General features: G+C 37.5%; 1 protein-coding gene and 1 long non-coding RNA gene across 3 annotated transcripts in view; both read left to right on the top strand.

Annotated features, from left to right (window-relative positions):
* NDUFS4 (NADH:ubiquinone oxidoreductase subunit S4) overlaps positions 1–27,264 on the top strand; it is a 112,240-nt gene that overhangs the window by 74,640 nt on the left and 10,336 nt on the right. For both annotated transcript variants that reach the window (XM_045438183.1, XM_045438192.1), the window contains exons 3-4: positions 1,034–1,206; positions 15,632–15,705. In XM_045438183.1, the coding sequence (XP_045294139.1) occupies positions 1,034–1,206; positions 15,632–15,705 (247 nt within the window). The remainder of the gene's footprint in view (positions 1–1,033; positions 1,207–15,631; positions 15,706–27,264) is intronic.
* LOC123576822 lies at positions 16,555–25,895 on the top strand. The gene is made up of 2 exons (XR_006701600.1): positions 16,555–22,599; positions 22,835–25,895. It is a non-coding gene; the product is annotated as an uncharacterized LOC123576822 (long non-coding RNA).

The following is a 27,264-nucleotide window of genomic DNA, read 5'->3' as shown; positions in this document are numbered from 1 at the left end:
CTGATATGATCTTACTTTTATTCAAATATTCTACCGTTACTGAAAGGAGACTTAAACTCTGAATTACTTTATTATTTTGTGTCCAGACTGCTACTATGTTTGATAAATATGTCTAATCTGGGGCATCAAAATTACAGGCATTTATCACTTTGAGCGTTTGTTAAAATTATTTTAAAAAAAAGAGAATCAAGAAAGTTACCATTGTTTTCATATCACACTTCTGCAAAAACTGTGTAACTTTTATGGCTTACCTTTGCAGAATAAATTTGGTGTGGGTTCTTTTCAGTAGATTTCACTAAAAGGAGATAAATCAAAATGCTAATTAAAGTTTATAATTGATTTTATTTAACAAAAGGTTTAGGCCTTCCCCTGAAGGAAATGACTTCTTGTAAGCAGTTTGACACAGAAACCACTGATAATAGATTTTTTTTTCTATTTAAAAGTAACTTTTTATATGCCCTTACTTTTTAAAAAATATATGTATTTTGAGAGAGAGCACACATGTGCGTGGGAGGCACAGAGACAGAAGAGGACAGAGGATCTGAAGCGGTTTCTGTGCTGACAGCAGCAAGCCAGATGCAGGGCTTGAACTCACAAACCAAACTGAGATCTTGACTTGAGCTGAGTTCTGAGGTCGGATGCCTAACTAATTGAGCCACTGAAATGCCCCTCCCCTTAATTTTAGTACCCATTCACATTCTTTCTCTGCTTACTAGTTACACCTGCTCATGAAATAAGAGTCTATAGGCTCTTCTACCAGCCAACTCTTCAGAAATTATCAATGCTTTATTGGACAAAAGAGACCTAATTTTTTTTTCATGAACCCTTTCCCACTGTACCCTAACACTCCTCCCAGTATACCTTTTCCAGATATCACAATAGCAGTTTATATGGTAAAAGCAGAGTAGTGAAGTCAGAAAGCTAAAAACCCCAGTTTATAAGTCTGAATAGAATTGCATGAACATAAAAAGCAGCAAAAGTACATCACAGTGTATGTGAGCTGTTAGAAATGTGTTTGCTTCTTTTTCTGTAGGATATCACTACTTTAACTGGCGTTCCAGTAGAGCATATCAAAACTAGAAAAGTCAGGATCTTTGTTCCTGCTCGCAATAACATGCAGTCTGGAGTAAACAACACAAAGAAATGGAAGATGGAGTTTGATACCAGGGAGCGATGGGAAAATCCTTTGATGGGTTGGGCATCAACGTGAGTACTTTGGTTTAATTTGAATATTGTTTCTGCTTTTTCTGTGTGGGTTTTCCTTTTAAATATGTTAAATTGTAAATCCAATATGTTGACAATACTTTTTGAGACCATTTGTGTAGGTATAATGTTAAGTGATAGACCTATATATTATATTTACATGAATATGTATTTAATGCTCATGTAAGGGTGGCCCAGCACAAAAATCATAGAAACAGTCTTTTCAGAGAACTATTTACTGGATAAAAATGGCTGACACTAAGCATTGTTAGCATGGCCCCAAGCTGTTTAAGATACACTGTGTGAATAGTGTTAATAATTTAATGACACTTTTGTTTACGTATAAATTATTTTTTGTTGTTGTTTGTAAGGAGAAGAGTGAGTTTAGAAATTAGGTATTATGGGGTGCTTGGGTGGCTCAGTCGGTTAAACGTTTGACTCCTGGTTTCGGCTCAGTTCATGATTTCATGGTTAGTGAGCTTAGACCCCTAGTCAGGTTCTGTGCTAACAGTGCAGAGCCTGCTTGGGATTCTGTTTCATTCCCTCCACCACTTGCACATGCTCTCTCTCAAAATAAATAAATAGATTTTTTTTTTTAAAAAAAGAAAGAAATTAGGGGCGCCTGGGTGGCTCAGTCGGTTAGGAGTGTAATTTTGGCTCAGGTCATAATTTCACAGTTCATGAGTTGGAGCCCATGTCGGGCTCTGTGCTGACAGCTCAGAGCCTGGAGCCTGCTTCAGATTCTGTGTCTCCCTCTGTCTCTGCCCCTTCCCTGCTCATGCTCTGTCTCTCAAAAATAAATAAGCATTAATGAAAAAAAAATAAATTAGCTATTTTGAGGGAAACTTGCAAGTTCCTGAGATCTTGTGATTAACAAATTTATAGTGCATTGGAATAAAGTGGTTGTAAATTCGGTGGCACCAATGAAGTCAGTAACCTAAATCTCTGTGGTGGAATAAAACTCAAATGTTAAATGGCAGGACTGCCTCTAATTGAATAAAAGCTGCTGTTTGTTGCTGCTACTAGAGAAAACAGCCAGATAAGCTAGAAAATTGTCAATCTTATTGAGACTCCTAGAGCATTTTATGTGTCCAGTCTTTGGTTGAAGGTGGTTATCAGTTTAAATTATGTCTAACTGTAAAAAAGTCTGATATTTAACATCTTTTCTTACAATGTACCTGGGGGAGTTTTTGTTAAAAATGTCTGCCATGTGCAGTTTAAATACAATTATGTTTTATTTGACAAGATGATATATAGGCAGTTTTTTAGGTGTCCGTACTCAGTGTTTTAAATGCTGTGATTACTCTTTAAGTCACATGAGATTTTAATGTTTTCCTCTATTTGCAAGATTCATCCATTGCATTATTTATTAATGGTATTTGCGTAGTTTTATTAATAAATTTAAAGATCAAATAGGCTTTATTCAGTGATATATGAATCAGGTAGCATCCCATCTAGCTAATAGAAAGGAACTCTAAAGAACTATACAAAATGAAAGACTTTTTTTTTTTTCCTTAAGATTTTATTTTTAAGTAATCTCGCTGCATCCAGCGTGGGACTTGAACTCACAACCCTGAGATCAGGAGTCACATAGTCTACCGACCGAGCCATCCAGGCACCCCCAAAATGGGAGGCTTTAATTGGAAGAATGGTCAGAGATGGGGAAAGTATGGATTACCTCTTCTCTGCGGACAGAAGGGGGTCTGGTCTATTGGGTGGATTACCTCACTATTGCTGACGGGGAAATTCTAGAATTGACTAGTTTAAGGTTACATTTCTGGGAGAGATTGAAATTACAGTTAGGTGTGCAGTCTTGCTTTGTTGATGTGAGGCTTAGTGCAAATGACTCCATTTTGAGCCTATTTTGATTTTTTAAAAAATTAAATCAGACTCTCAGCATAACTGAGAGATAACATCAAAATTAAAGGCATTAGCATCACTCCCAGCTACCACTTTGAAGTTCTCCCAGCTTTTTCTTTTTTTAAATGTTTATTTATTTTGAGAGGAAGAGCAGGAGCCAGGGAAGGGCATAGAGTCAGAGAGAGAATCCCAAGCAGGCTCCACACTGTTAGTTCAGAGTCTGACTTGGGGCTCGATCTCACAAACCAAGAGATCATCACCTGAGCTGAAATCAAGAGTCTGATGCTTAACTGACTGAAACAGCCAGGTGCCCCTCTCACAGCTTTTGTTAATCCTTTGGGTGGTATTCACAGGTCTTAGTGTCTGTGACAGACCACAGCTTCAGGTTCTTAATTTTTTTTTTAATTTTTTTAAGTTGATTTATTTTGAGAGAGACAGAGAGAGAGCAAGCGGGGTAGGGGGGGAAAGAAAGAGAGAGAATCCCAAGTAGGCTCTGCACTGTCAACGCAGAGCCCAATGCGGGGCTTGAACTCATGAACCATGAGGTCTTGACCTGAGCTGAAGTCGGATGCTCAACCAACTGAGCCACCCAGGTGCCCCAGGTTCTTAATTTTTTTTAAGTTGGTTATTCTTTTTGTTTTTGTTTTTGTTTTTGTTTTTAATTTATTTTATGTTTATTTAGTTTTAAGAGTAAGAACATGAGCTGGGATGGGCAGAGAGAGAGGGAGACACAGAATCTGAAGCAGGCTTTAGGCTCTGAGCTGTCAGCACAGAGCTCGATGTGGGGCTCAAACTCATGGAACATGAGATCATGACCTGAGCCGAAGTTGGACGCTTAACTGACTGAGCCACCTAGGTGCCCCCTTTTGGTTCCTTTCAATCTTAGGAAGATTATTTGCTTGTTGGGTAGAGGATAGGAACATGCATTTAAAGTCTTTGAGTGAATACATCATGCCAGGAAAGATTAGTATGATTATAATAAACAAGACAATTCCCAGTGTTTGGATGGGACTTTAGAACCATGGTCTCCAAGATGCAAACCAATCAAAATCAATTCAGTCAAAGACTCCATGGAAAGAGTCAACCGTTTTATGCCAAGTGGCTTTCTAGGTGATCTTATGTAACTAGTTTCAGCTTCCCCAGAAGTAATCCACAGCAGGTGGTATTGACCAGGGAATTAGAGCCCTGCCTGCCAAAGGAAGTGAATCCTGAATGCCTCCCAGTAATTCTCGTTTTAATCTGTGGCTCCAGACTGGAAAGTGACAGCCATGGAAGCCAGTTATATTTTAATGGCCTGTAGACTACACAGGCAGTTTTATTCTGGTTACCCTTTCCTTGTATTCCTTTCTTTTTCTTTTTCTTTTATTTTTTTAACATTTATTTTTGACAAAGAGACAGAGCATGAGTGGGGGAGGGGCAGAGAGAGAGAGAGAGAGAGAGAGAGAGAGAGAATCCGAAGCAGGTTCTAGGCTCTGAGCTGTCAGCACAGAGCCCGATGCGGGACTCAAACTCACAGACCGTGAGATCATGACCTGAGCCAAAGTTGGATGCTCAAATGACTGAGCCACCCAGGCGCCCCGGTATTCCTTTCTTTATAGAGAACCTAGATGCAAAGTTCCCCAAGTTTTGAGGTTATTAACTAAAGACAGGGAAATGGACCAAGGGCTCTCTAATATATAGACCAGAGTTTTTGATGACAAGAAGAGAGGATTTTAGCTAACGTATGAAGTCTTGATCTGGGATCTTGGGAGGAAGTAATCTACATCATTGTCACCTACTTCTCTTCTTCAATCTGATTTGAAGGTGTCCAGCTTTTGCACATTATTAGATATTAGGCAAAGCCTTTTTCAGCTGTGAAATATGTGCCTGAGATTCTAGTCCTTGAAGTTCGGCTGCATCTAGGTGGTGAGGAGGAACGAGTAGAGCCCTTTCTGAGGAGATTCAAGGCAGTCTTTGTTCTCAGTGATTCCAAGTGTGAGGGAAAATGGAAAATATTAATTTGGAGAGTTGTAGCCAGATAATTGATGAAACTAGAAAAATTTAGGATCCAGTCTAGTTTATAGGAATACAACAAAACCTCAAAAATAGTTCATAGGGCTAGGATCCAGCATTTAAAAAGGTACAAACATTATGCTCTACAATTAACTCCATTTTTTTAAAAAGCAAAGATAAACACAGTAAAACTAATCAGCAGTAAACTTGGCCTGATTGTTTACATAAGTGCAGTGAGAATAGTGACTTACCATATGAGCTTTTTTTGAACACTGCTTTGCTGAAACATTTCATAAGGAATCTCGAACTGTGAAAAGCTTCCAAGGGACTGGCCATCAGATTTTACCTGCAAAATCATTCCTATCAAAGCCTTGGTAGGGGCGCCTGGGTGGCTCAGTCAGTTAAGCATCCTACTGGCTCAGGTCGTGATCTTGCAGTTTGTGAGTTCAAGTCCTGTGTCGGGCTCTGAGCTGAAAGCTCAGAGTCTGGAGCCTGCTTTGGATTCTGTGTCTCCCTCTCTCTCTCTTCCCCTCCCCCGCTCATATCTGTCTCTCTCTCTCTCTCAAAATCATAAATACACATTAAAATTTTTAAAAAGGCCTTGGTGATATAGCCAGTGTTTCCAATTGTGTCTTGTTATAAGGAGAACAGATTTTTAAAAAAATTTTATAGTGTTTATTTTTGAGAGAAAGCCAGGGAGGGACAGAGAAGTGGGGAGACAGAGTATCCAAAACAGACTCCATGCCGACAGCACAGAGCCCAGTGTGGGGCTCATACTCACAAACTGTGAGATCATGACCTGAGCCAAAATCTGACGTTTAACATATTGAACCACCTAGGTGCCCCAAGGACTTTTATTGAAGTTGTGTAAATAACTAGCTATATTGCTATGAAAAGAATACTTCAGAGTTTCATCTTTGTTTACAAAGGTATACTTAACCAAATTGTTGCAAATCATTAATAGCTTAAGAGAAAAAGTTTGCAAAGTCTGGAAAAACAAAACATTAAAGAACCAGCAGTCTTTCAGATAAGAAGTTCTATAAATTATAATTTTTATCAGTCCACTCAGTGCCATGTTACTAATCCTTTATTTTTTTTTTTAAGTAGGCTCTACACCCAATGTGGGGCTCAAATTCACAACCCCAAGATCAAGTGGTTGCATGCTCTGACTGAGCCAGCCAGCACCCACCATGTTATTAATTCTTGAATCCATTTTTTTCTAATAGTTCTGGAAATTCCTACCCAGTTTAGTTTTATTAGTTATGAGATTAGTTGGGGCGCCTGGGTGGCGCAGTCGGTTAAGCGTCCGACTTCAGCCAGGTCACAGTCTCGCGGTCCGTGAGTTCGAGCCCCACGTCGGGCTCTGGGCTGATGGCTCAGAGCCTGGAGCCTGTTTCCGATTCTGTGTCTCCCTCTCTCTCTGCCCCTCCCCCGTTCATGCTCTGTCTCTCTCTGTCCCAAAAATAAATAAACGTTGGAAAAAAAAATTAGTTATGAGATTAGTTATGAGATATTAGTTATGAGAAACCTGTACTTGTCAGGGCGCCTGGCTGGCTCAGTTGGTAGAGCATACAGTTCTGGATCCCAGGGTTGTAAGTTTGAGCCCCACATTGGGTATAGAAATTACTTAAAAAAATAAAAATCTTTAAAAAAAGAAACCTGTACTTGTCAAAATCCTTTCCATGAATCTCCTTGAAAATGGTAGCACTTTTCTTAGGAACACTGAAGCATCAGAGTAAAACAACATATCTCTGTAAATGGAATTGACAAGGAAATTTGGTTATTGTGTTACACAACATTTTAAGAGAAGTAGAATTATGAATGATAACATTACACCAGGACATCAGATTTCTAGAAATTTTAGAAAACTTATAGTACATACCTATATAAATTACATAAAGAAGGCTTAATATTATTTTATCTGACATGGCTTCTCCTGTCACCTAACATATCAAATAAGCCTAACTAGTTTAACATCTCCCTTTTTATAAGAAGAGAATACAAATCTTTTGCAATTTTTTGGGACCCTCTAGAAAAATCCTAAAGTTAGTTCAAGGTCAAAAATACTTCATTTGGAGTTTGAATTTTGGAAAGTTGATAAAAAATATCAAGGGTTAAAAAACACTTGGTCAAGTTGGATCGTAGGTTAGTGTGAAATAATACTTAGTTATCCAGTTAACCATAGGGACAATTAAAGACTCTGAGAGCAAATACAAAATGTTAAATTAGGGGGCACCTGACTGGTCAGTTGGTAGAACGTGACTCTTGATCTCAGGGTTCATGCCCCATGTTGCGGCATGGAGCCTACTTTAAAAAAAAGTTAAATTATTGTAAAACAATAAGCTTAACTTTTTAAATAGGGAAGTAATTAAATTTAAGTAACTAAAGGTGTGATAAAAAAAAACAACGTGAAACACAGGAAATTATTTTGACAAGACAAAATCTTTGATTTCTAGGCAGATTAGTCAAAACGGTAAAGGAATAATAATTTTTTTTACTATCTCTTATCAAAAGCAGACCAACAGTCCCAAGAAAATTTTGTCCTTTTAACAGAGAGAAAAACCACATTCTAATTTCTTACTAGCTTACTTGTTCACTTAAATTTATTCTAATCTTAGCCAGTCTTGACCATGTCTAATACTCGTCCAAAGATTCTTTTTCTTCCACAAACCTTAGTGGCTTTAATTACATATGTTAGAATTTTTAACCCTAAAAACCTTTAAAAAAAATTATGTAGGCTCCATGTCCAATGTGGGACTTGAACTCATGACTCTGAGATCAAGAGTTGAATTCTCTACTGACTGAGCCAGCCAGGTACCCCTAAAACTCTTATTTTTTAATGAAAATAAGGAAGTAAACAAATGGTTATGAACTGTCTCTTACACTAGCATTCTGTAGATTGGCAGACATAATTTTGTTATATCTGGGAACACATGTTTTCTCATAGTAAATTTCTCAGGCACAAAACATGTTTACTAATACATCCAAATACCTTGAGTTCCTCTATAAAAGGAAGGTAAAGTAGATAAACCTATATTCAGTAATTAAATGTTTCAGTATTTTATCTTATTTGCAAATGATCTAGATATGTAATGATTCTCCATCATTTAACTTAGCAAAACTTTAAGGTTTCGGGTTACCGAAAAGATTTGGGAAACTTAAAAAATTTCATCTAAAAATCTTTATCCTGCTTACATCTCTGTAATTCACTCGTTCTTAAAAATTTTGTTTAGATCACTTCTGAAATTTCATCATCCCAAGTTATTTTTCTTGCTGATAAGTTTTGTAACAGATAATGTGAACGTGGACTAGTAAACCCAAGTTAATAAAAGTTGTATGTCTGCATTATATTCACTATTGATAATTCTAAAGACATGCCTATTTTAATTAAGCCAACAAACTTAAATTGGCTTTGATACTGAATATTTTCACAGATCACATGAGTCTGAAAAGCATTTGAGTTTCTATTGTATAGCTGAGAATTTTAGGAATGCCTTAATTTATAGAGGTGCTTAATTTTCTTCAAGCCAATTAAATAGAACTCTTTTACAAATTAATTTTACCAATACCATTAAGAGATTTTAAAAAAACCACCTATCTGTAACACATATATCTTGACACATAGACATACAGACAGATGTAAATGTAGAACTTCTAGCTTCTATTTTAAAATTAGTTGCACAGGGATACCTGGGTGGCACAGTCAGTTAAGCATCCGACTCTTGATTTCATCTCAGCTCATGATCTTACGGTTCCTGAGATTTAGCTCTGTGTCTGTCTCTGCACTGAGCATGGCACCTGCTTGGGATTCTCTGTTTACCTCTCTCTCTCAAATAAATAAACTTCGAAGAAAAATAAATTACAGCCATCAACCAGGTACAGTAAAACACAACTCACTAGTTATAAAAGAAGTTGTATCTAAGTTGTTTTTCTGGTAGATGGTATAGGTTAAGGTTACTTGTTCAGATGGCTAAAGCTTTTTACTTTTCTGGAGGAGACATCTACTTCACTGAGTTGATGTTCACAGATTTACATAGGACCTTTGAAGACACATTTTTTCCATTGTCCCGTTTGATTACAAATGAAACATCAACACTTGGGCCATGGTTTGATTGTGGACCCCTAGTGGGGGGCTGTGATGTGGGGGACCTAGGTTTTATTTTAGGTGCCTGGCCTTGGAGTTATTATATCTCTATGGCCAGTATCTTGGCAGACTTTTGTTGTCTTGTTTCAAAGTTCCTTCAAAGTGCTCAGCTATGGTCACAGGTTCAGTCAGTCAGTTGTCTCCATCCTGTTTTCTGCTTATCAATTCACTAATCTCAGGAGATACTCCATTGACAAATAGAGCAGCTAGAGCAAGTTGGGTGACCTTATTCTTATTCTGGAGCCCCAGAATGCTGTAGGAAGAAAGCTTCCAAGTGGGCTTAAAGTCTGCAACAGAGTCATCTTTGTTTTGTTTGCATGTTTGAATAATATACAAATAGTAAATAAATATACATGTTTGAAGAGGGGGACACTAGGAATGGCTTTTAAAGATTGGTTGCTGTTCTGTGAACCTTTTCTAGTCCAGGAGGGGACCAGATTGAAGGTTAAGGATCTTGGATATCATCCTTGGGGTTATACCATCTTGCTTCCTGCATCCATTTTTGGGCTTTACCAGGTCCCACCAACATGTGCACAAGAGGACAAGATCTGGCAACCTGGCTTTAATAACTTCTTCAGAAAACTTTTGGGGATCGTCGTTGGGTTTAGGAAATTCTTTTAACTATGGTTTAAATTTAGTCTTTGACCAAGGAGTGAAAGAGAGTCACCCCACAACCTCAGGTGTTTTTATTGTAAAAGATAACCTTTTAATAGTCTCTTCAGAGTGGAAAGGCAGTTCAGATACAGGATTAGTAAAGTGTTGAGTACTCAGGGAAAGGAAGATTTGAGGCGAGCAGTAGGAGTTTTATTGTCTTTTTTTTTTTTTTTTTTTTAAAGTACCTCTTGTGTCTTTAATTTTTCATTAGTCTTTTGCTTCATTTTTGTAATGAAGCATTTTTGGAATCTTGATGCATTTTGGAAGCTTCTGAATACCAATTAAAATAGATATCTCATTCTGTTTGTTCAGTTTAGGAACCCTTGTTTTCAAGTACATTTCTTAAATGAATGATCTCATCTAATTGGAACGTTCCCCATAATGGCCATTGTAATTAATTCTAGGTTGTCTCTAATAACATTTTGACAATCTTGTAGATATTTATAGCTTCTGAGACAAAATATGCAGGTGTGTCAGAAGGTGGCATGCTTAACTTTTTAGAATGTAAGGATCCCTTCCCTTTTGTTGTTATTCTAGCTAAGCCTTTGGGTCTCTCAGAACCAAACTGAAAGGGATACTTGTAAGGGATGTGCTGCTGCATTGGGGGTTTTATGGTGTTTTGCAGTATACCTCATTGCACAGAAATGTTCTTGAGGTTGACAGTGACTTAGTGTCAATCTAATCCATTCTGTAGCCGACTTATACTAACATGGGGATCTCTGAGTTAGGTGGTGATTGCTTTAACAGCTTTTAAGTGCCTAACATGTTCCCACCGATTTTTGCAGCTTTTTGGCTTCCATCATCCCCATTAAAATTAACCTTTACACAAAACAAGACAATCAAACATGTATACCTTACTATATTGGCAATAACCAAGAGATAGTACTGTGCTCTGGCCATGAGATAGTCCTGTGTGCACCGCCAGTAATTTCTATCATGAAACCTTGGACTGGGGAAAGGATTGAACGAGCAGACACCAACAAATGGGGACTGGAGGCTCCACATCAGTGGGAAACTGAAACTGCCATTAACGGTTCCCCCATAGGTCTTGGGACAGAATTAAGGACCCTGGGGTTTCAGACAGTTAAACCAGAATTGTGGCCTAAACTACCAGCAGCTCCCATGGAACTTACTGGTAAGCCAATTAGATTGGAGCTTGACACAAAGAGAGCAGAGATCAGAATCAGGAACTTACCCATGACTCTTAGAAATGGTGGAAAAAAGAGTGCCTGAGTGGCTCAGTCGTTAAGCATCTGATTTTGGCTCAGGTCATGATCTCACAGTTCATGAGTTCAAGTCCCACATTGGGTGAGCTTGAGCCCCACTTGGGGTGAGCCGTGCTTCTCTCTCTCTGCCCCTTACTCACTTCCACCCTCTCTCTATCTAAAAAAAAAAAAAAAAAAAGTGAAAAAGACCAAGAACCCAAAAGGATTCGTGGGTACCGCCCCTGTTTCTCATTGTCCCTAAATGCCATCAGAAGTTTGCTTCATATCCCATAGCTGCCACCAAATCTGTTAAAAACAAAATTCAACTGAGTAAATTTAAAGATCAAATTGGCTTTTATTCAGTTATTCATGAATCCAGCAGCATTCCATCTAGCAAATACAAAGAAGCTTCAAAATGCTGTGCAGAATATAGGAGGCAAGGATAAGGAAGCAGCAGATTTCCTCATCTCTCTGATTGTTATTCCAGATTGACTATTTTAAGATTACATTCTTGAGAGACATTGAAATTGCAATTAGGTATGAAGTTTTGATTTGCTAAACACAAATGACTCCATTTTGGGCCTGCTATCTTTTATAACAATTTTCAATTGGGGGTTATTATAATACTTAAAATGAAGATTCTTATACATATCTCTTGGTGAACCTATGACTTCATATTAATATGCTGATTGACCCCTGATCAAATGAATTTCTATTCAGTACCATTCTTTAATTCTCTATCCTTATGCCTATTCAGTTAATGACACTGGTTATGAGATAAGTTTTGTTTTAGCAGACAGTGCAGTGACTGATAGATTACCTTGAATTTATGGAGGATATATGTTTTGCTTTGTTAGGGTGGGTCTGTTTCAATTTTACTCTGGTCTTAGCCCTAGAACACAGTGTTAGAAAATAAAAAGGCATGGCTCTTTTGAGGTTTTGTTGGAAAGTACGAAGTACTTACTAAGTCCTTCTAAGTCTGTGGGACTCCAGACTTAGTCTTCCCTGTAGCAAGTAAACAGCAGTTGAAACCTCTGCTTAGTTGTTTCAGCCTTCTCAGTTGTTGAGAGTCTTGCCCATTCGTGTGCAGTTCAGAATTTCCCTCCTCTTCAGATTCCTCCTTTTCACTGTTTCTTCCCCTAACTTGCCAGCAGCTCTGGCAATCCTAAACACTCTCTCCAGATTCCTTGTGCTAATAAGACTGGCTTTCTGCTTGACTTCTTGATGGTCCTAGCTATCTACACCAGAGAGAACCTTTAAGGAAAAAACAGTATCAACTTATCTAAACCGTTGTGTTTCCCTTCTTTCCAAGGTTCAATTCTTCATTTTCTTTCCTGCTTTTGGTCACTCTGTTCCCTTCAAACAGTTGGTTTTTCATTTTGTTTTGTCCATAGTTTATAATTATGTAAGTCTGATTTTAATGACAGGTAAATCTTCCATTATCCAAATTGGAACCTCAGTAATTGGGAATTGAGCAAATAAAGTTTAAAAATAGAAGTACAGGGGCGCCAGGTTAAGCATCCGAATTCAGCTCAGGTCATGCTCTCACAATTTGTGGGTTCAAGCCCGCATTCAAGCCTGCTTGGGATTCTCTTTCCCTCTTTCTCTCTCAAAAAATAACTTAAAATAAGTATAGAAGTACAGATTATATTTGGTAAAGATTAAAAAGAGATTATTTATAGATGGAGGAGGGTAAACTGTAAAAGACTTCATGTAAAAGATTGGTATTCATTGCAGACCGAGAGATGGTTGGGATGGACTTTGATATGCTGATGTGTTCTGGTCTCCCTCTGTATTCCTAGTGGAAGGAACAGACTCAACTGGTGGGAACGTATAGGTTGCCTTCAGAGGAACACTTAGCAATCTGTTTGAACAGTTTGTTACTTTCAAGGGAAATAATTAAAAAGAAGACTGGAAAGTGTGGGTTTTGATCATATTGTAGAAGGGCTTGAATGCCAAAGTGTAGGAGATTTTGAAATTAATTTGGTAGACAGTGGGAACTATTTTAAGTTTTAAAGTTGGACGATGAGTTTGAGAGTTGAACTTCAGGAAGATTAATCTGGCAACAAGATGAAGGGTAGATTGGAGTCAGGAAAGGAGGCAGAAGGATTAGTTAGGAAAGAATCGGAAGTTTGAGGAAGGAGAAAGGGTGACTGGTGGTGTGACTGGTGGTGGCAACATACTTAGAGAAGAATTGTGCAACACAGGAGACAGAGAAGGAAAAGGATGGAAACTGATACAAGTTGTTACTGTTAACCTACGTGTGTAATTCTTCATAAATAAAGTGAGAAGAATAAAAGCTGTACCACCTTTGCAGAAAGGAGAGCTCCTGGCTCCTGAGTTTTTCCTACAGTTTTTTTTGTTTCCTATTCTCAGCTAAGCTGACATGAATGACAACACTCACCAAATTACTGGATCATATTTATGTTGACCATTTATTTTTAATAGAGGATGTTTCTTTTATTTTTTTTTAATGTTTATTTTTGAGAGAGAGAGAGGGGCAGAGAGAAGGAGACAAGAGAATTTGAAGCAGGCTCTAGGCTCTGAGTTGTCAGCACAGAGCCCAATGTGGGGGGCTCAAACCCACCAGCAGTGAGATCATGACTTAAGCCAAAGTCAGGTGCTCAACTGACTGAGCCACCCACGCACCCCAGGACAATTCTATTTTTTAAAACGTTTATCTTGTGAGAGAGTGAGTGGGGAAGAATCTCAAGCAGGCTCTGCACTGTCAGCGTAGAGCCTGTCATGGGGCTCAAACTCACAAACCATGAGATCATGACCTGAGCTGAAATTAGAGTCAGACGCTTAACTGACTAAGCTACCCAGGCACCCTTTGTTGACCCTTTTGTTCTCAGTATAGTTTCTCTAAACTATCAACTGAGAAATCATATGTGCTTTGAAGAGGAGGGATCGATATAAAATTATTATTCATTATTGGTGCTAATACGGCTAACTAACATGAAGTTCTTTTGCTTACAAGGTGGGGGAAGTGGTATGGTAAGAATACATATCATAGGATCTCATAAGGAGCCCCAGAACAGTAACCATAGTGGATGACTGCAACTTCAGCAATTTGTGAATCTTCATTTCATTGAGGGCTGCTTCCCATATATTCTCTTCAGTGTATATCTCATACCTTCCCACTATCCATATTACTTCCTAAATCTTATTTTTTACTTCCACATTTTTAAAGTATATTTATTTATTTTTAGAGAGAGAGACATTGGGCATGCACATAAGAAGGGTAGAGGGAGGGAGGGAGAAAGAAAGAATCCCAAGCAGGCTCTATGCTTCCAGAGCACAATGTGAGTCTCGATCCCACGAACCAAGAAACCATGATCTGAGCCAAGATCAAGAGTCAGATGCTCAAACGGCTGAGCTACCCAGGTGCCCGTTCCACATTTCTACACGATGTTTCACGGAATGCTATATTCACCATTGAGAGATTCATAATAAACATTTGTAGCAAACAGTGTTCTACCTTTTTATAAATGTACTAATAAAACTGATATTTCTGAAGTTATATGTATGGCAGCTTGTGAAGAGTCTGTGTAGATTTGTAAATATTACCCTTTCTTAGATTGAGGAGCTCAATTAGATGTCAATTCTTGGAGCTTTATTTTGTCATGTGGCCATATGCTTATTGCCCATAATGATAGAAGGTTCATTAGAAGAGTGGGTGTTGTTGCCATCTATTGGTGGGGGGGGTAATGATAGTAGTACTTACAGTTGTACTCACCAGTAATTTTCTTGGTAATAAATTTATAAGGTCAGTTTAAGAATTCTCTTGTTTTTTTGGGGCGCCTGGGTGGCGCAGTCGGTTAAGCGTCCGACTTCAGCCAGGTCACGATCTCGCGGTCCATGAGTTCGAGCCCCGCGTCAGGCTCTGGGCTGATGGCTCGGAGCCTGGAGCCTGCTTCCGATTCTGTGTCTCCCTCTCTCTCTGCCCCTCCCCCGTTCATGCTCTGTCTCTCTCTGTCCCAAAAATAAGTAAACGTTGAAAAAAAAAAAAAATTTAAAAAAAAAAAAAAGAATTCTCTTGTTTTTTTTAAATTCATTTCTATTTTTTTTGAAGAGTTGAATAAATGATTTTATTAAGGAGTAAAAAAATTGCTGAATGTCTCTGCAGTTACTAATTTTTTTTAATGTTTTATTTATATTTGAGAGAGAGTGCAAGTGGGGAAGGACAGAGAGAGAAGGAGGCATAAAATATGATGCAGGCTCCAGGCTCTGAGCTGTCAGCACAGAGCCCAAGAGGGGCCTCAAACCCATGAAGCATGAGATCATGACCTGAGCGAAAGTCAAACGCTTAACCGACTGAGCCACCCAGGCACCCTTGCAGTTACAAGTTTTTTAATTTGACAATACAGGTTAGAAAATCTCAGTTTAACACAGGAAAGGATGACATTCAAAGAGTTAAGTTTTAAAGAGACTGTTTGAAACAAGGTATTTCATCAGTAGTATACTTATCATACAGCAGCTGTTTATTTTCTAAACGTTTTAGTTGATTTTACATATATATTTTAAAATACATATTTAATGTTAAATCCTGGAAAAAAATGGTCTCTTACAGGGCTGATCCCTTGTCCAACATGGTTCTGACCTTCAGTACTAAAGAAGATGCAGCTGCCTTTGCAGAAAAAAATGGTATGTTTAGGTTATATTTGTTTTGCTTTGACAAATAAAATGAAAGTAAGATTTTATGTTCTTGACTTTAATCAAAATCATTCAGGAGTACAGAATTTGAGTTGAAAGAAATCTTGTAGTAGGTCTGTCTAATCCCGTGGTTTTTAGATTTTTTACACAATCAAAACACCTCCCCCATGTAGAAAAATCTAAAATAGAATGCCCACATAACACATAAAAGCCAAACTTCCCTAATTTGAAATAGAAGCAGGGAGAAAAACTATTTCTCCTACTCCTACCTTGTTTATGGCTCCCTCTGCAGAATTACTAACATTTGGTTTTTGAACTCATTGAACATCTCATAAGATAGCCTGTCCCAGTTGATACCTCTGTTTATTATTTTCTTTATTACTTTGAGCCAAAATCTCAAATCTATAATTCTGCCTAATAGCTCTTCCATTATTTGAAAAATAGTTATCATTACCTTATTCTGTATAAAATTTCATGTAAGCCTAAATGTTTGCCACTTTTCTAGATATGGTGGGGATAGTACCAAGCATAATCTGAACTCTAATATTAGATTGATGCAGCCTAAGACTGTATTAGTTTTTGAGGTAGCCACCTAAAATTTCTTTATGTTGATATTGCTATCAATGAAAATGCCAATTCTTTTCTCCTCATTTTCTATTAAGCCATGCAGCATGGTGGTCAGTCATGGGAGTCAGTCCAGTCTGAATTCTGATCCTTGTTATGCTACTCTGAAGCTATATGATTTTGGATTAATTTCATGATGGACTTAACGTTTTCTCATGGTTGAAGTCATGGTACTTAAGTCATAGTGTACCTAGTCCAGTACCTTTTACCTAATAGTTACTTTGTATCTTATTAGTTCTGACCCTTACCTCTCTCCATCTGATATTTCTGTTTGTCTCCTTTGGATTTAAAAGCACTAGTATATATTTGTACCTAATGCATTCTTTTGTTCCAGTTGGTCAAACTGAATTTGAATCTAAACTATCTATTTGAATGAGATCATGTCTATTTAAGTATATTGTTACTATAACGCAGTAGATCAATGTAAAAGATTATTAGTGTTCTGTAACATATTTGACATATATTATTATCTAAAATATTCACTTTACCCTTAGTATTATGTAGCTTATGATTAAGAGTGTGAAGCCAAACTGCCTGGCCTTTGGATCCATGTTGGTCTCCTATTATTTGTATGTCTTGTGCTTCCATTTTCTCCTATGTACAGTGGGAATTGAGGATTGCCTTCATTAATAGAAGTGCTTAGAACATAGTTAAGTTATAATTGTACATAAGTTTATCTTGGACTTTGTAGTAGGCTTTTTAAAACTTAAAAAAAAAATTGTAAATGAAGCTCCTTATTAACATGTTCTTGGCAATTTCCAAATTTCTTAATTACATAATTATTCTCATGGTGGTCATAGTCTTTAAGATATTATTTTGATTTAAATTAAATTGCTTTTTAATTAAACTGTAATATAGCTTATCAAAAGCAGTTCTATTAATGTTTTCCATCTTTGCAGCCTACCATATTTCATGTCTGACACCTTGAAAATTATTCATTTGAGGTCTGTAATGTGAGTTTAATAACAGGAAATCTAATTAAATTGTTAAATCTCTGGTTAATGTCTAAGTGGTCACCAGGACTGCATGACTACAGTTGTCATGTGAATTGCAGGTGTGAACTAGCTGCTGCTGTTGAAATCAGGTGCTTTCCCACTTTGATTTCTACCTCCCTGGGAAAGAAAACTGAGGAACATTATCAAAGTCAGTAAACAGTGTTAACTTAAAAAAGTTTAATGGAGAGTATCTTATAATACTGTAGACTAATAGTGGGTCAGGAATTTTAACCTACAAGGTAGTAGGAATTCTATCTGTCTTAGTCACTGCTTTGTCCTCAGCACCTAGCACAAAACCTATATAATGGACATGTGATATGTGGTAAAATTAATTGACTTTCTAAAATACATCTTTCTACTCATCTGAGAGAGTTCTCACTGATTATTACACCCTTGAATTCACTGTAGTACTTGTGATCTGTCTCATTTATTGAACATTCAGCATTATATATCATGTAAAGATATTTTATATATATAAAGTCCTGTTTCTCTAGTTACTGAGGCAACAAATCATTGAAACGGTACAGAATCCCAAATTACCCACATCTTACCCATTCTGATTTGCCTCTCTTGGGTGGGTGGATAATGGTGGGGGCATACAAATGGATCCCCTCTCCTCCCACACCTAACATCATTCCATTGTGAACTAATGCTGGTGAAGGTTGGGTGAACCAATGTTCTGGTTAGTAACAACATTAAGAAGAAATGGTTTAGGAGCACTAATATGTAAAGACTATTGAATTAAGAGGCTGGTAATTAGGATTCTCATTCCATAACTGTCAGCTTCACAGGAGATCTTGAGCAAGTCATGTTTCACTATACTTTTGATAAACATGTATCTTCATCTTTGAAATGAGAAGTTGGATGGGTAATGCACAAAGCCTGTAGACATAAGGTTATGTCTCTTTACTTTTTAGCCCAGTACCTTATTCATTATATGCTCTAGGGGGAAAATGTGTTTTTGTTGATATGAATAAACAAAAAAAACCTGGCAAAGTGTATCCTATTAAATGTTTGCCTTTTGGGCATATCTAGAAATAGGAGGTTAGTTTATATACTCAGGGACTATTCCAAAAATGAACAACCTATACCCTTCATCCCATTCTTAGTTTTGTTTCCCTTACTTTTAAATGGTTTTAAGAAAAGTCATGACCATCAATGTCTTTGACGTAAAAGATTGTATTGTAGAGAATGAGTACAGTGAGGAACAAGATTTCCAGATTCATTTGCTTCCTAGAAACCATTTTTAATGCCTTCTAATTGTATTTCAGACTCAGGTAATGAGTATCATCATCACAAAAGCTAGTAAGGCATGCGTTTGTCACTATGCTTAGTGCTTTTCATCCTTCTCATTTAATCCTCACACAACTCTATGAAGCATAAACAGTTATTATCCTCATTTTGTAGATCAAGGAAACTGAGGTTTTAGAGACATTAAGTAACGTTAGCTAACTAGGTCATAATACCTATAAGTGAATGAGCAAGTTTTATTTGAACACAGTCGTAGTCATTCATTTATGTATTGTCTTTAACTGCTCTTCAGCTGCAATAGTAAAGTTAAAGAGTTGTAATAGAGACCATATGGCCCCCAAAGTCTAGAAATATTTTGTTTTTGGCCATTTGCAGAAAATAGTTATTGACCCATGGTCCAAACCATTACACACACACACTGTCTGAATACCAACACCCTTTCCTCTGTGACGTTTTCTAAATCCAAAATATTCTTTATTCAGACATCGTGTAGGGCCTGTGCTTAAGAAATATGCTTCTCAACTGATAATTTAAAGTTCACAATGTAAGCACTAACATCACTGGAGCACTGACCTAGCTTTCTTTTACTGTGTCCCAATTCTTCTTTCTGCCCTTATCGCCAGGCTTGCTAGATCCTTTCTCTCATCTATAACCTGACTCATGCTGTTCCCTTTCTCATACTTACTGCTGTCAAGAACTGGGATCTAGCCTTCAAAATATAGTTTAAACATTAACTCTTTCTCGGTCCCTTTTCTTATTTTCCTTTCCCACCTCCATCTCCCACCCCCTACTGGATACACTTTCTCTCTTCCTTTTAACTCCCACAATGATTTATTCCTTTCTTACAGCTTTTATAGTACTGTTTTGTATTTTTTGTGTTGCATTCCATCACACGCTATTGTTGCTGGCACTGGTGGCTGGTCTGGGGATCAGTAGTTAAATAAGGCCTGTCCTTGTACTCAGACTGTTAATATTTTATCAAACTTAATATTTTATCCTGGATTATAAGCACCTACATGGGAAAAAACATCCAGTTCCACTCATCTTTTAATGTGCTCAATAAACATTGGTGAGTTTGAACTATACATTTGGATGTCTTATAAATTGTTCTCCAAATCATGTTTTAACTTTTCTGTAAATCACTTTTATTTGGCTACTTGTTATGCCTTTTATTATAATTAATTCCCTGTAACTAGAAATCTGGAGAAAGGAAATTGTAGTAGAATGATTAACAATCTCATATTCTGATGTGTTGGTAAAATACAACCAATGTTTTTCTAATTTGGAGCTTATCCTGAGTTTATTAATGGATAAACTTAAGTATATCCCAGTGTACTTAAGATGATGATTTCATAACGTTAGAGCTGTTTTCCAAAGTGTATGTTATTTGTTCTAAACTCTTTTTTAAGGATATAGAGGCCTAGAAGTTAATAAAACAAGACCAAGATCAATCACATAGCTCTTAACTGATAGAGCCCGAGTTCCTAAATTTCAAGTGCAGTATTTTTTATACTATGCTGCTAGTAGATCTTAATCATTAGGTCAGCACTGTCCAATATGGTAGCCACATGTGTCTGTATAGCACTTGAAATGTGTCTTGTGCAAATTAAAATGTGCTGTAAGTGTAAAATATTCCCTGTATTTCAAAGACTTGGTGTTAATATCTAAGTTTTTATATTGATTATGTATTGGGGTAGGAAAAGAGGATTGAAATAAATTCTACCTCTTTCTTTCTTTCTTTTTTTTTTTTTTTTTCTACTATTTCTTTAGTCATTTGTTAAAGTGGCTACTAGAAAGCTTAAAGTTATACTGGGGCACCTGGCTGGCTCAGTCAGAAGAACATGCAGCTGTTGATCTCGGGCTCATGAGTTCAAGCCCTGCATTGGGTGTAAAGATTACTTAAATAAACAAACTGAAAATTTTAGAATATATGTGATTCAACCAGATAACCTGTTTATATGCTTGCATCACTATCCTATTGGAGTGACTATAAACATGAGCTAGTAAAAAAGGAAGAATAATCCAAAACTCACATCAGCTCCAATGTTTTGTCAATGTTGGCTTCTTAAAGGAGTGTGAATATTGCTTAGGTGATTAGATTCAGGAAAATCTGGAATGATAAAATAGTGTTCATTAGCTACTACAGAAAATCCATGTTTAGTCCCCAGAAAATATAGAACTTCATTCATATGCTCAGAAGTTTTTGTTTCATAGCCAGATTCAGAAGGTGCTTTCAATGAGAAAATTCATCTGTGGAAAATAAAAAGAGGATGATACAGGAAGTGATATACCAACCATATGCATCCATTTACATTTCTGCCATATGGACTGGGCTTGAGCCCTCTTGGTTAAGGGTCAAAAGTTATAAGAACTACTGAAGTTCTGTCTTTCAGATCAGAGGCACAATATACCTACCAGGATTCAAAGTGTGACAGACTTGTTGAACAGGTACTTTTCTCTCTCTCTCCATGGAACCCGGTTTAGGCACCAAGAAGGAAGGAAGCTCTGAAAACATGGACAGCAAAAATCAATGATGATTTAAAGAAAAAGAAAAAGAATGATGAGACTTCCCTGAATGGCCTTTCAGGCGTAAGATTTGGAAAAGTAGGATCTAGAGCAGGAGAGAAATAATCTGTTCTGAGGTAGAAAAGAGTGCATCAAGGAACTAGAAGAATCAGCTAGGGCAGAGTGAGGACATGAATTCCAGGAAATGAGACGTAGGGGGTAGACAAGAGTCATTATGCAGAGCCTTGTAGCTTGAGGTAAGCATGGGTGTAGTGGACAATCAGGCAGGATTATCTACAGAAGTCTTATATGGGAGGCTTATAGATAGATATACGCAGGAAATGTATATTATTTTCTTTTGTATCTCTTATATATAAATACAAAAAGGAAATGTTCATTCAACTTGGTCAATTAAATACTTTGCTATTCTGAAAGCTATCATAATAGTTGAGAACTTGTTAATTAAACTCCATTATATTTGCCTTATTTTAGATACTTCCTAATGTACCTATAGGACATTCAGAATTATTAATGTAGGTATAATTTCACTAACCTTGAAAAATCAAATATAATGTCATTATAACCTGTATCAAATTTTATCACTCCTTACAATCATTAAAGTTCTGGTGTTCAAAAAAAATTATATGTGATTTACATTGTTTCTATTGGACAGCACTAATCTATAGTATTTAGCAGTATACAGAATATACATTGTTATATGATGTGAAAATATTGGGGTTCGGGAACGAATAATCAAAGATTCTTGATGTCTTTGGTGCAAAAAGGTGGTTTTATTAAAGCAGGGAAATAGGACCCATGGGCAGAAATAGCTGCACTTTCAAGTTGGGAGGGGGCTCAGGATAGCATAAGCCTCTGAGGAATTTGGAAACAAGATTTCTAAGACCTTGAGGGGCTGCTGTTAGGAAAAGGTCATTTACTATTGTCTAGTAAAAACTTAAGCCTTGAGAGCCTTCAGACGTGTATCAGTAGGCCTTATGCTTGGAGGATGATTGCTAACATATATCTTGGGGTTATAGAGATAAAGGAAGTTTCCAAAGAGATTTTTACAGTATCCTGGAGGTCGGGGTAATGTCAAGCTAAGGCCTTTTGTTTCTAGCAAAGTATTAACATTAAGGCAGTTGAGTTCCTGGAGGAAGGTCACCCTGCCTGTCCCAAGTACTTGTCAGTAGGTTGTAAGTTTTAAGGAATTTTAATTTTTTTTCTTTTGCCTTGTTCTCCACATCAGTATACAGACTCTAAATATTTTACTTATATTCTATAGTTAATATAAGAAGTAAGAAAACCTTATCCAACTTTGAGGATTTCACATTTTATATTGAAGAAATATAGTTCTATTCTATACTCTTACCCAGTATGAAGGATAAGTGGAAATCTTATGTTACACATAATATAATGATGAAATAAAGTAGCTAAGAGAGACCAAGAGTATACCACAAAATCCCATTAATCGCCTATTTTCAGTTTCTTAACCAAATAAGGTATTGTGCAGGTTCATCTTTTTTTTTTTTTTTTTAATTTTTTTTTTCAACGTTTATTTATTTTTGGGACAGAGAGAGACAGAGCATGAATGGGGGAGGGGCAGAGAGAGAGGGAGACACAGAATCGGAAACAGGCTCCAGGCTCTGAGCCATCAGCCCAGAGCCCGACGCGGGGCTCGAACTCACGAGATCGTGACCTGGCTGAAGTCGGACGCTTAACCGACTGCGCCACCCAGGCGCCCCCAGGTTCATCTTTTTATATAAGAATATATTTCTGAGACTAAAAGAAGCTCTCTTCTTCCTGCTTTTAATAACTTCTATAACTACCACCCCCCGACCCCCGCTTCTGTTTTGCTTAGGTGTCTCTTCTTACCATACCTCACTTCTTCAAAGTTCTGTGGAATTAGGGAGTGGGAAAGGAGAAGAGACCGAATACTATTCTCCCTGTGGCTTCCCCTCTTCTCCTTACCTTCCCCTTTGCCAAATCTTACTTCTCAACCTCCCCCAACATACACACTAAGTAAAGGAAATATAAATACCCTGGGTGTCTTGGGTTTAACCCCAGGGCCTCATCCTGAAGGTCTCCTCTTTGAGCTCAGCAAATACTCCAGAGGAACTCTTCAAAGATAACCTTTCTTTGTAAAAAGAGAAAAGAGTATCTGGGGTTTCCTCTGAAATGTAGATGAACCTCACTTTAGTTCTTTGTGTACTGAAAAGACCCACCTTTCTCACCCATTGTGGCTTTTGTCTTTTCCTGGTGTTTCCTGAGGTGGTTGAAGGCGGGGAGGAGAAGGAAGCTGCATCACAGAGAGAGGAGGAGTAAGATAGTTGTGGAAAAATGGTCGAAGACTAGGATCTACTACCATTTACATGCTAATGAAAACCAGAAATGGCCTTTTCCCTGTTTGATCTGATTTGAAACTTTGTGACTTTCCTCTGGTAGGTCATTTTACCCCCTGTGTTTTTCTCATTGTTGTTAGCTATAAAAACTCTTTGAAATTCTCAAAATAGTGGAGGGTTTCTTTCAGGAGCAGGAGGATAGAGGATAAACTGTGAAACTGCATTCTGTCTACAGTGGGTCTGTTGGAGAGGAAAAGCTGCCTCCAAAGTAATAGAAGGTAAAACAGGGGAGGAAGTAGACAGGTCGAGCCCTTGATTCAGGAAAATAAGGAGGTAGGATTTAGAATTATCCCAGAAGTAGACCCCATCAGCAAAGTCTGGACTTCCACCTAACTTAAACCTTCGAATGAGGGTCTCAACCTCACATCCACACATCTGTTAAAAGATGCCTTTGTTTTGAAAGCTAGGAATCATGACTCCTACAGATACAAAAGTTCTTGTTAAGGGATTCATTTTATCATGTGATATAAAGGAAGTAGGTAGATGTTATAACCAGTTCAAAAAGTCAAAACAGCACAAAGTATGTAGAAAAAAGGAATGCAAATAGAGACAGATGGAGGTTTTGTGGGGGAGGGGAGTTAATTAAATCACCACCAGTAGGACACAGGACATAATTTGCATATCTATCATACAATTTAAAAAGAAATAAAATAGCCGAAAGACAAGGAATTAAGCTGGAATCTGTTAACCTGGAAGGGGTAGGGAGGGCATGCTATAGATAATGCCATTTTCTACTGAAACAATTTGTTTCCACTCTTCCCCTTTTACGATTAAAAAAAGTATAAAGAAAGATTATGATCACAAAATATTGGGCTAATAAATGACCTGATTATTTATTTATGTGTAGCAAGAATGCCTAATTTGCCACAGTAGGAGAGGAAAAATAATTTTCCCTCTAACTTTCTAGGTTCTTGGTTGAGACTCCGCCCCCCCCCCATAATGAAAAGATTAACAAATAAGTTTAATAACATTTATACCTCCTATATACCCAGGAACACTGAGTAATTCCAAAATGGCCATTGCCACCACCTTAAGTATTATCTCCAGCTAAAGACAAAAGATTGGGGGGGGGGGCGGTGCTAGGGAGAGTGAGTTTGGAGGTTATCAGGCAAAGCACCATAAACAAGGGTTTAATTGTTACGCAGATTTAATTTCAAGACTTCTCCATTGGTGAGTTTCCCAAGTTTTAGTCCTCCTCCTCTTCCTAGTACTGAGTGGGAGGCACCTTTACAAATGGAGATTTCCCTTATAAATGTAAATGTACCTCACAAAAGGCCAATTTCTTCATTTTCAGAGATTTTACTGCTTCTGAAAAATAACAAGCTCAAAATAATCCTTATGCCAAAAAGGCATTTTTGGGGGCAGCAGTTCTGCTCTTTACCATGTAAGCTTTTGTAAGTTTGCTTTGCTGTGAAATTTTTCACAAGGAATCTCAGATTAGACTTTTCACAGCCAATAACTAGCAACCAGATTTCTTCTGTGTGATGCCTATTAATTTAGGCAAATTCTTTCTCCCTTCTCAAGGTCCCCCAATATCCTAGGGTCCTCAGAATAAGGTTCTTTACTAACTTGGGGAACTTTGTAAGCCTGGTGCCAGGCCACTTTTCCTGGAAGGAGTTTGTAAGCATTGGCCTCATAAAGTCAACTTTAGTTCTTTTAAAGTGTCTGGTCATATCTGATTAAATGAGCATCCTTGTCAAATATGTCGATCGAGGTAAAACCTTCATTGCATAACCCTTGTTTACACTAATGTTCTAATAAAAAGGACATATTGAACATGTACAAATAACTGTATTACCATGAATATAAGAATATTTAATAAGAGTTCCCAAATTCTGTAGGGGTCATTCAGGGAGACTCCTGTCACTTAAGAATGATATAAATTTTAGTTTACAAAACAGAGTCTACTAAATTGTAGATACCTCAGAAGAAAGGGAAAGGACTTCCTTAAATGTCCAGAAAATAGAACATTTTAGGCCCTATCAATGCATTCAGTCCTATATAGTTAATTTTTGTTTCACTGGATCATTAATTTATCTGGTGCTCAACTAGAGTTCTGGAAATGTTGACTTAGTCCACTGGTCTGGTCTTATAATTATTTATGCCATCAGAAGCCTAAAGCCAGGAGTAACAGTCCTTCACAGAGCTCTGACTGAGGCAGTCTCTCTTTGTTGAAGACAAAGCACTCAGGCCTGTAACTGATTTCAGGAGCTTTCAGGGAAGCATCAGAGTAAAACAAAACAATCTATCCATAAATGATAAAAGACTTAAGATGGCCGTAGTTAACATTACTGGTAAATTTCAGAAGTGAAATATTTGTAACAAGGATAATGCAACTTAAAGTCATACCAAAAATGTTGTAGACAAAATATCTGTAAACAATATTAAAGACTCTTTTCAAAGAAGACAGTGAATGTGCATCTAATTTATAAAAATGGATGAACATAATACTTCCAGAGAAATATAATAATCCTGAGATATATTTCCTGAATGCACCAAACATTATAGTAAGAATATACCAAAAGTATATCAAGAAAATCAAGTAAAGAGATTCAGTAAGTCTGGGGTAGGTCCTAAGCATTTGTGTATTAATAAAACTCCATTGATAAGTGATAGGATTCCTGATTTTCATATACTAACCTTAGGAGATAGGATTTCCAAACTAAGGAAGATGCAACAAAGTTGTTATTATTATTTCTTTAATGTTTATTTTTGAGAGACAGAGTGTCAGTGGGGCAGGGGCATAGAGGGAGACACAGAATAGGAAGCAGGCTCCAGGCTCTGAGCTGTCAGCACCAGACCCTGATGTGGGTCTCGAACTCATAAACTGCAAGGTCATGACCTGGGCCTAAGTGGGATGCTTAGCCGACTAAGCCACCATGTGCCCCCCGCCCCCACAAGTTGCTATTTTTAAAGAAAACTGAAATTGTGTCTGATAAGTAACACAGCATGGACAGTGAGGGCACTGAGAACCTATACTTAGCATATAGCATAAATTTGTGAAATATTTATGTTAATAATATTTTACCCATACACATTTAACCTCAGGAGGGTTAAGCATCTCTTCTGACTTGATAATTCTTGTAATGCTACTCATCAATAATAACGTGTCAAATAAACCTAGTTATTTCCTCTCTTTTCACAAGGTTGAAAGAATACATCTTTGTGATCTTCCAGAGCCCTCTGGGGAATCCCAGAGATAGTTTTAGGTACAAAGATAATCTGAATGTTTTAGTTTACATTTAGGCTTTTTTATTTTGAGGAGGCAAAAAACAAAATGTAGATTTGCACACTTAGGATAGGAATAGGATCATGGGTGCCAGACAAACAGTACTTGGCTGCTCACTTCATAGTGAGGATAAAACTTACAAACATAAGCGCGCCTGGGTGGCTCAGTCGGTTAGGCATCTGACTTCAGCTCAGGTCACCATCTCCTGGTTGGTGGGTTCGAGCCCCAGGTTGGGCTCTGTGCTGACAACTCAGAGCCTGGAGCCTGCTTCAGATTCCGTGTTTCCCTCTCTTTCGCTGCTCCTCCCCACTGATGCGCGCGCTCTCTCTCTCTCTCTGTCTCTCTCTCAAAAGTAAATAAACATTAAAAAAAAAAACTTACAAACATAAAAGGTAACATAACTGTAAAAAACCTGAGCTCTCACAGAAGTCATCAAGGACGTAAAGCATATAGGGTTCATATGTGTAAAACATATAAGGTTATTGTGGTAAACCACAGAACCTTTGAAATCTAGGCAGATGAGACAAAAAGAATTAACCCTTCATAT

The sequence above is a fragment of the Leopardus geoffroyi genome, chromosome A1 (assembly GCF_018350155.1).
Source record: "Leopardus geoffroyi isolate Oge1 chromosome A1, O.geoffroyi_Oge1_pat1.0, whole genome shotgun sequence".
Lineage (NCBI taxonomy): Eukaryota > Metazoa > Chordata > Mammalia > Carnivora > Felidae > Leopardus > Leopardus geoffroyi.
This window is presented reverse-complemented; position numbering and strand designations above follow the sequence as displayed.